General features: G+C 51.9%; 1 protein-coding gene across 1 annotated transcript in view; it reads right to left on the reverse strand.

Moving 5' to 3' along the window:
• Positions 1-13,307, reverse strand: part of SPNS3 (SPNS lysolipid transporter 3, sphingosine-1-phosphate (putative)) — a 53,496-nt gene that overhangs the window by 8,735 nt on the left and 31,454 nt on the right. Inside the window, exon 10 of the mRNA XM_056126496.1 lies at positions 1,200-1,265. Within this exon, the coding sequence (XP_055982471.1) occupies positions 1,200-1,265 (66 nt within the window). The remainder of the gene's footprint in view (positions 1-1,199; positions 1,266-13,307) is intronic.

The following is a 13,307-nucleotide window of genomic DNA, read 5'->3' on the forward strand; positions in this document are numbered from 1 at the left end:
AGCAGGTGGAGGAAGCTGCGGGGGGCAGACTTTAGAACCGTCTGAACGCCTGAGAGAAAGCAAGCTATGTGGGGGTGCGGGGCAGTGCCAGTGCTTTCCCGTTTCCTGCCAGCTCCCCACACAGCACCAGGCAGGTTAAGATGACCCTGTTATAGATCTGGAAACCCGGGCTCCGGCCACTCGGCAGGTCTGCAGCTGCATCTGGGCTGGAGCCCAAGACTCCAGACTCAAAGGAGGTGCAGAGAAGACCCTCCACTCCACGCAGTCCCCCACCCTGGAGTCAGAGACAGGGCAGCCCCCTGAGCCTGGCCCCCGGAGGCAGCCAGTGAGAGCCCCCACGGTCAGACAGTGGCATCCAAGCAGGCTCTGAACAACAGTGAAGTAACACTTCTCCACGGCCCTTTCAAGGTCAGACCCAGGCTGCAGGGCTGCTCTGGAGATGGAGAAGGAGAAAGCAGCAAGCTCGGGAGTGACCAGACCCCAGGCAGCACTCTGCTCAGTGCTCAGGGCAAGAGCTTCTCAAGGATAATTTCGTGTCATCCTCCCAATCAGCAGGAAGGATCTGCCCCACTCGCCACCCACAGCAGGAGATACACTGGGACTTGCCTAAGTCACACTCAGCTAGTTAAAAGCTGGCTTTCCCACACTCCACTATCCTCAGGATGGCTCCCACCCATGATGGGGTCACTGGAAAGCAGCAGGAGGATTCTTGGGGTGCTTCTAAGTCTCAAACTCTGTCCTGTCCCAGCAGTCCTCAATGTCCCTCCTAGAAGGTAGGGATGCCCAGTGGTGGGTGAGAGCAAGACAGATAAGACTATCTGAGCATCTGATAGGGCCCTGCTCTGCAGACTGTCACCTGGGCTCTGGGGTAGCCGGGACGCCCCCTTGGGCTTGCGGTTCTAGCTCTAGGGTCTAGAGGCCAAGGCCAAGTGGGCTGAGGCCAAGGAAAAGGATCAGGAAAGAAAGTGGGAGCCCTGGAGTCTTGACTCAGAGTCTTGGCTCGTGACGTGACCCCAGTCCTGTGACCAGGGGCCTCTGGCCTTGCTGATCTTCATTTGCAAAATGGGCTGATGGTCAACGACGCTCCATGTTTGAGAAGCCCTGGCCCAGGTCACTCTCTAGTGACTTCGGTCCTCCACGTCATGGTCTCTGAAGATGCTCCCCACACCCAGCCCGGAGCCCCAGACCCTACTACCTACCAGGAGGATGTCAGCCACCACCGCCCAGTTGCAGGACAGGAGCAGCTCCCCGAGAACCAGGAACACCTGTGGACAACATGGGCTGGAGTCAGGCCTGCAGAGGGAGCATGAGGCGGACCCTGACAGGGGAGAAAGGCCTCACTTCAGCAGCCCCTGGACGCCTTGCACCCCGTAGGGCAAAACCCACTCCCGGGGTCCAGGGACAATTACTGCTTGCTGAGCGGCCCCCCTGGGTACAGACCTTGAGGTCACTCCGGAGCACCAAGGGAGGACAGCCAAGAGTCCCAGGCCACTTAGGAAGGGAAGCGAGGGCAGCCTGTGCACCCCTCCTCTGTCTTCCAAGGCCTCTGTATGCTGATAAGGTGCCTACTCTGTGCCAGACTTCTTGCTTGGCCCAGGGACCCAGCCACAGCCCCTCACCGGTCATCCTGTTCCCAGAATGCATCAAATGATGAGCCGGGCTGAGATAAGAAACTAAGCTGGATCAGAGCCAGGGGGTATCACCCTCAGGGCCCTGCAGACCCTGAGCAAAGCCAACCGGTCATGAGGCTTTAGGAACCTGCGTTCTCCACCCTCTTCCCTGGGCAGGGTGGAGCTGGTGTCACCCCACATGCCCCCTGCCTCCTTGCCCCGATGTCTGCAGTGACTTCAGGCCACTCCGGGCCTTCTCTCCCAGCTCCCCAAACTCCCTGCCTCCTGCCAAAGGATTAAGACAATCCTCATTCCACTCACTCAAGAAGAGTTTAATGAAGCAACAGAAAGAAAAAAGCTTCATTTCTCAGAGCTTTCAAGAGCTTATGGCTGGAGTGGAATGAGTCACGGGGCTGTGCCCAGGGCAGCCCGGCCCTGGCACCCCGGGCCTGTGAGCACCCAGGGCAGAGGCAGAGGCAGCTGAGGGGACTGCCTGAACACCCGCTGTGTACCAGGCGCCCTTGTAGCTCCAGCTCCCCATGGCCCCTTATAAGGCAGTGACGCATCCTTCACAGACAGGGCCACTTCCGGTCCAGGCCTCACTCCCTTAGCTGGTGCCACAATGGGAGGGACAGGAGGCTGCAGTGAGGGGGCACTCGACAGCCTCAGCAACCAAAGTGCTCGACAAGGCCGGCAGGAAAGCAGGTAGAGGGAAGGCCAACTGGGGAGGACTGGGAGATGGATATGGCCCTGCAGGAGCACTGAAGAATGAGCAGGATAAGGGTGGACAGGGAAGACCCCCCCAAGGTCATGCCAGGCAAAAGGGTCAAGGGCGTCAAGGAACAGGGGCTGGAGTGAGCACCCTCCTGGGTGATGCAAGTGTGTGTGTGTGTGTGTGTGTGTGTGTGTGTATGTATGCATGTGTATGTGCATGTGTATGGTGAGTATGCGTGTGTGTGTGTGTGTGTGTGTGTGTGTGTGTGTGTTCTCTTAGTCTAACCAGTCTCAGCCCTCCACACCTAGACTGGCGGGGCCCTGGAGGGTAGGGCCAGCCTTCCTCTGGGCCCCTTGGCATGGGGTGCGGCCCCCACAGGGGAAGAATCAGGAAGCTGCCAGTGGGCAGGTCTTGGGTGTGGCACAGTCAGGCCGCAGGCCCAAATTCCAGTGAGGCAGGGTCTGCCAACCCTGCCTCCGGGGCTACATGAGAGCCCAGCAGGCCGGTGGGTTCACACCCATCCTCCCCTCAATCCAAACAACCACCTGGTCAAGGCCCCTCCCGTCACACCTCCTGCAGCTGCTTCCTTCCCTCCAGCCCTTCAGAGCCCACTGGCAGGGCTGCAGCCCCCGTGTCTGTCTGGTCCAGGCTCCGCATCCACCCACAGGACATACTGAAATACACCTTTTCCTTCCTCCAGCTGGAGCAGGGTGGGACCCTACCCCGAAATAGAGCCGCTCACAGGGCAACTGAAGCCACAATGGGGCCTTTCAGTCCGCACCAGCGCCCGAGGATGCCAGGTTTCTGCAGACACACCTGGGACGGGCCGCGCCGCAGAGCCTGGCCTCCACACAGCGGCTTTGAGGGGCGCAGGGGAGAGGCAGCCTCCTAATCCTGTAATTACAGAGGCTCACCAGGAGGCTGCAGGGGCTGTGGAGGGGTTCTCCCACAGAGAGGTGTGTGCTCCTGGGGGCGGGGACAGCCCCTCCCCGCCACACTGGGCGGCCCCCCCAGATGTCTCGGGGGCTCTGGGCCTTAGTTTCCCCAAATGAACCACAGTGTGGGTGGCCTAGCGGCAATACCAGGTGCCTGATGTCTGGAGCTGGTAACCTCCCTGGCACATTCAGCTGCCCCCCGGCTGGGTGCAAATGGATCTGAGTTCAATGGTTTCCGTGACCAATTCAGACTTGGATTCCGCAGTTAAAAACCAAACCAGAGAATACTGGTTTGTAGGCAAGTCACCATGAAGAACTAGGCCGGCAGTTCAAAGCGCCTTCTGCTTGTGCCTGAGCCAGAGGTCCGGCCCCCCTGGGTGCCCCCTCCTGTGGGCCCCACACTCCTCTCTGCCTGACTCCATGATCTCCTCCTCTCTCCTTCCACCCCCACCCCATCTTCGCTGTCCTCACCGGGGGGGGGGGGGGGGGGGGGGGATGGATGGAGCCATCCAGGCACCTAGTTCTGATGCTAATAGCTGCCAAAGAGCTTTCCTGGTATGGCCCCTCTCCCTTGACACCAGTCTGGGTGCAGGGAAGGGAGCAAGGGGCTCAGTCCCCCTGACCCCATCACTGAGTCAGGTCCATTCTGAGTCCTACATATCTGATCTGCTCTCTGGCGGCCTGGTTCGGGTTGCCCCATCCCTCTTCCAGTTTCCCAGCCCTTTCCTGTGGTTGGGATGAACATCTGACAGAGATTTCACCCTACGCTTGTCCCCTTGGAGTCTGAGTGTGCTTTGCTGCTCACTGCCTCAGTCCCATGGGCGAGGAAGCCTGGAATGCGGTCTTGGAGCCTGAGACTCCAGACCCAGGAGGATTCCCCAAGCTGGGGCAGCAGTAACAAATCTGCCTGTCCTTATTCACCCCGACCAGAGAGGCTCATGTACACATATTCACACACCCACACCCACAAACACACACACTCACACGCGCACACACACACTCATTCATACACACTCACATACACAAACACATACACACACTCAAACACACACCTACACACACATGCACACACTCAAACAGAATCACACATACTCAAACATAGGCACACTCAAATGCACTCAAACACACTCATGCTCATACACACACTCACACACACGTATCCACTCACATGTACTTACACATACTCATGCACACAGACACATACACACAAGCACAAATACACTCACATGTGCTTACACGCTCACACACCTATACACACGCACTCACAGTTCACATACAAATGCATATGTCTCCACATACTGAGGCAACCACACAGCCAGGTACAGACAGACGCGCATATGTGCAAGACCTCACCCAAGAGAACACATCCTTTGACACATAGGCACACTCATACCTAGGCACACATGCATGGACACAAGTCCTCACTTATGCAGGAAACAGGGAGGACAGTCACACTACAGTCACAAAGCCAGTCTGCTGGGGTCAGCCTGGCAGGGACACGAGCACACTGTGGCCTCATGGTAGAGACAGTGGGACACACACACTCGCACACAAGCACGCTTCTGCCTGGTACGTGTGGAGGCAGGTGGAAATACATACACCCACATACACAACATTTCCTATGGTCACCTGTGCCAGGTAGGCATGGAGGGGGAGCAGGAGCAGGAACATGGAACACTTGCTCAGTGAGGGTCAGCGCTAGGGTGTAAAGAGACCCATGTCTTCACCTTTGTTTTGGGGGGAACTTCATCTGGTGGTACTCAGGACCCACTCCTGGCTCTGCACTCAGGGGCTCGGGGAACCGTATGCGGTGCCAGGGATGGAACCTGGTTGTCCTCGTGCAAGGCAGATGCCCTGCCTGCTGTCCTATCCAATGCCCTCCCCCTCCCCCACCATGTCTTCATCTTAGCCCATCTGTCTCCCACTGGACGCTAACTGACCTCTCAGCTTAGAGAGTGGGTCTGGGTCCCCCAAGGAGGAAGAAGGCAAATGTGTCCCCCAGACTAGGTAGAGACTGGAAGCTAAGAGCCATCCCCCACCCCACCGCTGAATCAGCTCCTTCCCCAGAGTGGCTGAGCCAGTCTGGACCCAGGCCCCCTGCTCAGACTGGCCGCCAGCAGGCTGCCATGCTGACTGGCACGCTTCGCTCCTGGACCTGCCAAAATGTAATTGCCAAGACTGGCTTCAGGGCACAAGGGCACCGCCTGGGGATGGCAGCAGCACAGCAGCCTGGGGGCAAGCAGTGGGGAGTGGGCACTGGCTCCACATCACTCCCCTGTCCTTCTTATTTCCATAATCAAGGAGAGGCAGGCGAGAGATAACCAGAGCAGGGGCCACTTGGGCACTGTAGAGCGGTGGCACATCTATTTATCTAAACCACAGAGCCAACAAGCACTGAATACTTGACACCCAAGCTACAATAGCCCAACTTAAAAATATGTCTGTTGGGTCTGGAGCGATAGCACAGTGGGTAGGGTGTTTGCCTTGCACACCACCAACCCGGGTTCAATTCCCAGCATCCCATATCGTCCCCTGAGCACCGACAGGGGTAATTCCTTAGTGCAGAGCCAGGAGTAACCCCTGTGTGTCGCCGGGTGTAACCCCAAAATCCCCTCCCCCAAAAAATGTCTGTCAAGGAGGCAGGTGGGGGGTGAGAGGGAGCCTGGGGGCACTGGTGGAGGGAAGTTGGCACTGGTGGTTGGATTAGTGCTGGATCATTGTATACTGAAACTCTATTATGAAAAAAATGCCTCACTAGCCCCCAGGAGGTGGCCCTTGGCAAGGCCTCATCACTCTGACCCCAGAGGTAAGAGGAAAAGAGCCTATCCCTGAAACCATCCAAGAGCCAAGTGTGGGAAGGCAGAGCACCCTCCACCACCCCCCGCCCCCCACAGTCCTCAAGCACCTCCTGGCCCACTTTCTGGCCACTCCAGGGCCAAAGTAGATCTCAGTCTTTCCCAGAGCCCTCAATGTACCCAGATGATCACTCCATGTACATGCGCTGCAGCTGACCCTCCCAACCACTAGGGGCACCAGATGAGGCCCGTACTGAGCCTCCAGCTCGGGCCCTTACTTGGGACTCGAGTCTGCAACAGTGCCTGGAGGTCCACTAACTGTGCATGGTAAGAGGGTCCGCTAGCTGTCCCTGGGTGGGCATGGAATATTGAGTGTGCTCAGGGTTGGCATGGGCCCAGGGACACTGAAGGGGAGTCTGTATGAGGGTGGAGGATTGCACCAGAGACTTGCCTTCTCTCTGAAGTAAAAAACCGGGGCCAGGAACAGGCTGAGGGGGACAGCACAGCCTGACCAGCACAAAAATAGAGAAAGAAAAATATTCAGAAAAAAATTGTTTTCACCAGAGTAAAGAATGAAACCTAATGAGATGAATATTAAATATATGCAGTCAAGGAGGTAGGAAAAAAACATGATTGTGGAACATCATCCACGAAATCTAGAGCCCTTGTCTGGGACTCACCCGAGAGACATTTTCCAGATTTCTCAAAGGGTCCTGAATTCCCACTCTTGGGCGGGGGTGGGGGGGCACGGGGGCAGGGCTGGGGGGAGGCTCAAAGCTGGGCCTTGAGACCTCTCCCAGGGATACTCCCAGCTATGCAGCTGGCCACAGTGCTCAGGGGCCTTCAGGGTAACGACTGGCAGTTTTTGGGTCATCACCAGGGTACAATCAGAAGTGCTGGTGGGCACACAGTGACGGGGATCAAACTGGGGTCCCCTGACTCCTATGCTATCTCCCTGGCCCTTTAATTTCCACTCGTAACAAAGAGCCACGAGGAAGAAGTAGGTAAAAATGGAGAAAGCAGGCAATGCCTTGTGTTACTGGCTCCAATCAAGACCCAAGCACAGCCCCACTCTAGAAGGGGGATGCACCCAGTAATTAAGTAGAATGAACCCTATGATGGAGCATTTTACTAAATCCCACAAGAGAACGCAGATCACAGGTGTTCCAACAAAGACTCCTCACAGCCTCACCGGAGCCCTGAGATTCCCCCAGGCGACAGAAAACCTAATGTTCAACTCGCGAAAGGCAGCCATCTCAGAGGAGAGATTGCACCAAAGGAGGGCTGGAAGACAGTCAAGAGCAGAACCACCTTGATCAACACAAATTCAGTATCTGGGCAGAGCTGCTCGTATCTAGGCTAAGGACGTAGGCACAAGCACATAAAGTGTATCAAGTACATAAAGTGTACAAACACGGGAAAGAAAGAGAGCTAAGAAAAAATACGAGGAAGGAAGGAGGGGAGGAAAGAATGAAAGAAAAAAGGAAGGAAGGAAGGAAGGAAGGAGGGAGGGAGGGAGGGAGGGAGGGAGGGAGGGAGGGAGGAAGGAAGGAAGGAGGGAGGGAGGGAGGGAGGGAAGGAAAGAAGGAAGGAAGGAAGGAAGGAAGGAGGGAGGGAGGGAGGGAGGGAAGGAAGGAAGGAAGGAAGGAAGGAAGGAAGGAAGGAAGGAAGGAAGGAGGGAGGGAGGAGGGAGGGAGGGAAGGAGGGAGGGAGGGAGGGAGGAAGGAAGGAAGGAAGGAAGGAAGGAAGGAGGGAGGGAGGGAGGGAGGGAAGGAAAGAAGGAAGGAAGGAAGGAAGGAAGGAAGGAAGGAAGGAAGGAAGGAGGGAGGGAGGGAGGGAAGGAAGGAAGGAAGGAAGGAAGGAAGGAAGGAGGGAGGGAGGGAGGGAGGGAGGGAGGGAGGGAAGGAAGGAAGGAAGGAAGGAAGGAGGGAGGGAGGGAGGGAGGGAGGGAGGGAGGGAGGGAGGGAAGGAAGGAAGGAAGGAGAGAAGGTGGGGGGAAGGCAGGAAGGAAGGGAGAGAGGACAATAGAAAAAGAGGGAGAAAGAAAAACAGAATAGATGAAAGAAATTTTTTAAAATCTATGGGGCCAAAGATATAGGTCAATGAACTAGAGCACATGGTTTGCATGTAGGAGGCCAAGATTCAGTTTTCAGCATCACATGATCCCCCTACTAAGGAGTAGCACATGAAATCACTAGAGTGGCCCCCAAACAAGAATAATTTAACCTAGAAGGCCTAATAGAGGAGCCAGAGTACAGCAGGTAGGGCATTTGCCCTGTACGTGACTGACCAGAGTTCAATCCCAGCTTCCCATATGGTCTCCTGAGCCAGAAGTAATTCCTGAGTGCAGAGCCAGGAGTAACCCCTGAGCATGCCACATGCTTGGTGTGAGCTCCCCCCACAAAAACATCTTTTAAAATAAAAGACATAATAAAAAGAGCAGAAGGAAATTCCTTACAATTTCTTCGAATTGTATTGAGTTCTAGGACCAGAGAGACAGAATAGGAGTAAAGCACTTGCCTTGCATGCAGCTGACTCAGGCTTGATTGCTGGCATCCCATATGGTCCCCTAAGAACTGCCAGGAGTGATCCTGAGTGCAGAACCAGGAATAACCCCTGAATACTACTGGGTATGGCACCCCCCAAAAACTATATTGAGTATTGATTCAATAAAGATCGCAAAGATGAAATATAAACCCAATAGAATGAGATTTCATAGACCTAAGGAAGCAGAGGGGAGTGTGCCAAGGCAACAAACGTTATTGAAGAGCTAATAAAATAACTAGAAACAGACCCAACATCTATAAAGCAGAATTACAGATACAGAGAAAAGATACAGGAAATATCATTGATCGGTTCTTATTTTTGGGGGGATTTAAAAAAACAGGAAAAGAAAACATTTAGGGAGAAGTAAAGAAAAAATGACAGATGGATAAAGATGATCAAGGCGGGAGTAGATGGGGTCAGAGGGTTAGTACAGTTAGTAGGGCGCTTGCCTTGCATTCAGCCAGCCTGGGTTATATCTCTGGCACCTCACATGGTCCCTGTGCCTATTAGGAGTGGTCCCTGAGCACAAAGCCAGTAATTAACCCTGAGCACTGCTAGGTGTGGCCCAAAAACCAAAAAGAAAAAATTTTTAAAAAGCAGGAAATAGGATGTGGGAAGCCGGACAACACATTTAAAGAGTTGCTCACACCCAAGGCTGCACAAGTAGGTCAGTATCCGAGATAGAGCATCTCCTTCAGTGTGGTCCCCTCAATGTCTTGCTGACTTCAACTTGGTCCTACCCCTGAAAATGACCCAACCTGAAAAAAAAAGACCAACAAATAACAAATATAAGAAATATTCAGGGGGCTGAGCGATAGTACAGCAGGTAGGGCATTTGCCTTGCACATGGCCAGCCCGGGTTCAATCCTTGGCATCCCATATGGTACCCCAAGCACTTCTAGGAGAGATTCTTGAATGCAGAGCCAGATGTAAACCCTGAGTATTGCCAGGTGTGGCCCAAAAAGGAAAGGAAGAAGGAAAGAAAGAAAGAACTATTCAAAGAGATAAAATACTGAGATTACGTCACACTGACTCAATAGATATAAAGAACACTATGATGAAGACATTTTGGTCTAACAATATTTAGCTTTGAGAACTGTTGAAGTTTTGGTAAGCAGTTTCTGAAACATGGCTCAAGACCACTGCCTCTTAATTAATCACCTGTGTGTAATTCTTTGCTCTTGAACATGCTTGGACCTGGTAACTTCTTGGGGGTGGGGGTGGGGGTGGGGGTGTTGGTTTGGGCCCTGCACCCAGCAGTTCTCAAGGGCTACTCCTGGCTGTGTGCTTGTGGGTTACTCCAGCAATGCTCGGGGGAATCATGTGGTTTCTGGGCTTAGATACAGGCTTCCTGCATGCAAAGCAGGGCCAGTCTCCAGTTCCAGAGCTGATGGCTCCTAATGGGTGGAATTGAGTGGAATACTGTAAACGTACTTGGATCCTATTTCTGTGACTAGGTTATAAAAGAATATGACTTCCTCACAGACTCCTTAACTGTCTTCTCAACCTGTGCTGAGAGAAGATTCTAATCAACAGTCTGCAAGATGAGATCCTTTACCCAACAATGCACACAAAGCTCAACAATAACTGAGTGAGTTTGGAAGTCAATTCCTCCCCAGTTGAGCCTCCACAAACATTGGCATCCTTCTTCGTTCAGTTTGGGACCATACCTGGTGGTGCTCAGAGGTTAATTTTGGCTCTGTGCTGCTCAGGGATCATTCCTGATGGAGCTCGTGGGACCATATCAGATGCCGGGGATTGAACCAGGGTCAGCTGTGTGCAAGGCAAGCGCCCTACTTGCTGTACTATAGCTCCAGCCCCAACACTAACATCTTAATTGTAGCCTGCAAGAGGCCCCTGAAGCAGAGGATCAACTAAACTCTGCCTGGATTCCTGAACCACAGACATAATGGGACAGGAAAGGTGGCTCTAGTTAATAATGCCAGACCACATACTTGACGGTTTCTAAGAGACTTAAAGGTTCTTTAAAGTTCTCATGAGTTTGAGAAGATAGCTCAAGTAATAGAGCCTAGCATGTGTGAAGCAGAATTCTATCCCTGGCAGGCCCTGAGCATCTCTGGTCCTAAGCTCAAACCATCAGTCCAGAACTACTGGGCCAAGCATTGTTGGGAAGGGTCCTATGTGCTCCAGCACCACTGGGTATGGGCCCTGTGGGGGAAAAATGGTTGTCATCACAAGAGGGGAAAAAATCCATAATGGGTAAGCCCTGAACACCACCAAGTGTGACCCCCTTCCTCCCACCCCTCAAAGAACAACATGAGAGGATGGGCTGCACCACACACTTTCCATGCAGGAGTCCTGGGTTCAATTCCCAGCACCATATGGTCCTCCAAGATGCTGTGCTGGGAGTAGCCTATGAGTACCACAAAAACATAAAAAAAAAAAGAATATTGAGCTGGGATGTTGCTCAGTGGTAGAGTACACTGAGTTTGATCCTTGGACTCCCCCACAAAAGCTGACACCACATACCAAATATACCTCAAAAAGAGAACTTAATAAAAGTATTCCTCCCACCAAAATATAAAAGTGAAATAACAGAGGTATGTTGTCATATGTTTTGGAATGACTTGTTACACAGTAAGGGATAAATCATATACTATATAAGCTACAGAACTTTAGAACAAATCACGAAGATTTCAGGTATCCATATGGAACAATTAAATCAGCATTAAGGACTTCTTTTAATTAGGGTGAGTGGGCTGAGGAGATAGCTCAGAAGGCTATATGCATGCTTCGCATGTGGGAGGCCAGGTCCTATTCCCGACACCACATCATCACCTGAGTTCTGAGCCAGGTGTGGCCCAGAGCCAAACCACAACAATAACAATAATCAGGCTATATTCTCCTTAACGAAATTAGATAGGAAAGGCCACAGAACAAATACTTGCAATGTCATGAGGCAAAGAAAATGTGAGTCATCTGAGTTGATCACAACAGTCCATTCCAGAGTGTGTAATTCCTGGCGAGAAGGAGCTGGAAGATGGCTTGGTGGCTTGAAGTATCAGCCAACAATCGTAAAGTTGCAAATTCAAATCCCGGTGCCACCTGCAGATGTTGATGCGATCCAGAAAGCCCTGCTATCGGGCGTCCTCAGGGCGGAGCAGCCTGGATGATGGTTCTGTGGCTGAGAAAGTGCCCAGGTGAGTACAGCCAGGAGCTTAAGCCCCAGTACTGCACATGCTCCATGGTAATCCGGACCATGACACAATCTGAGGTCACCAGCAAATGAAAACATAAAGAAAATGTGGGCTAAGAACCTTATATTCAGTTGTTCAAGATAGCAGAAAGCTGAAGAAGGAGGTGAGTTTTAGAAAACATGTTCCTCAGGGGCCAGAGGGATAGAATACAGCGGGTAGGGCTCTTGTCTTGCACATAGTCAATACAGGTTTGACCCCTGGTATCCCATATGGTGACCTGGGCACTGCTGGGAGTAATTCCTGAGCGCAGAGCCAAGGATAACTCCTGAGTATTTCCAGGTGTGGCCCCAAAACCAAACCAAGCCAAAACAAACAAAAACCACCCCACATTCCTGAACCCGAACTAATAAGCCAAAGACACAATCTCAAAGATGAGTGAACAACAAGAACACAATCTCATTTCTCTAGTTATTTGGAGGGAATGGCTACTTAAGCAGCAAATCTACCCAGTTAGGAATCGAAGCAAAATTAAGAACTGAATGGAGGATCTACAGAACAGGTTCCTAATGAACACTGACTCTGTTTCAGTCTGGACTACAAATGAGAACGGTTTATTGGAATAACAGGGTTAAGCTTAACTGAAAATCTTCAAACAGGGGCCAGAAAAATAGTTCAGTGGGTAAGTTACTTGCCTGGCACACAGCCAATCAAGGTTTGACCCCCAGCACCCCTTAATGGTTCCCTGAGCCCTGCCAGGAGTAATTCCTTAAACGCAGAGCCAGGAGTAAGTCCTGGGCACAGTTGGGTGTGGCCCCAAAACAAAACCCTCAAATCCTCCTACAACTCTGATGGTTTGCTGGTTTTGGTTTTGAGGTTACACCTGACAGTGCTCAGGATCCACTCTGAGCTCAGTGCTTAGGGTCCTTCTCAGCAGTGCTCAGGGGACCACACAAAGCTAAGGATCAAACCCAGGCCTCCTTCATGAAAAGCACACAATGCAGCCCATTGAGCTGTCTCTCCAGACATCATAAAAGTTTTTTAGGGTACAGGAGACTGAACCTGGGGCCTCCCAGATGTAAACTCCACATATAACTTTTGACATCCCCAAAGTTTAGCCTGTGGTTGACTAGAAACTTCACAGACAACATAAGTAATTAGTCGTGTGTGTATAATGCTGCTTTCTTACAATAAAGTCAGCTTGAGAAAAAAAGTCACGAAGAAAATTATAAGAGAAAATACATTTGCTTTTTTAAATTAATACTGCAAGTGTATTTATCTGTTTATAAGAAAACTGAAAAGTAAGCAAGCACAGCTGAAGCTCATGGATCAGCTGTATAAAATCTGTGCTTACAGACTGTGAATGTGACAAGTCTAGGAAAAGTAGAAATAATAATAATATAATTAATAATCAGGGGGTGGAGGAGACAAGGCCGTAGCCTAGCAGTTGAGCACTTGCTTTGCACAGCAGAGGTCCTGGGTTTGATCCTTGAACTGCATAAAACTGTAATAATTTAAATACAAACAATTTACAATTTATCTGACAGCAC

The sequence above is a fragment of the Sorex fumeus genome, unplaced genomic scaffold (assembly GCF_029834395.1).
Source record: "Sorex fumeus unplaced genomic scaffold, SorFum_2.1 ptg000063l, whole genome shotgun sequence".
In the NCBI taxonomy this organism is placed as follows: Eukaryota; Metazoa; Chordata; class Mammalia; order Eulipotyphla; family Soricidae; genus Sorex; species Sorex fumeus.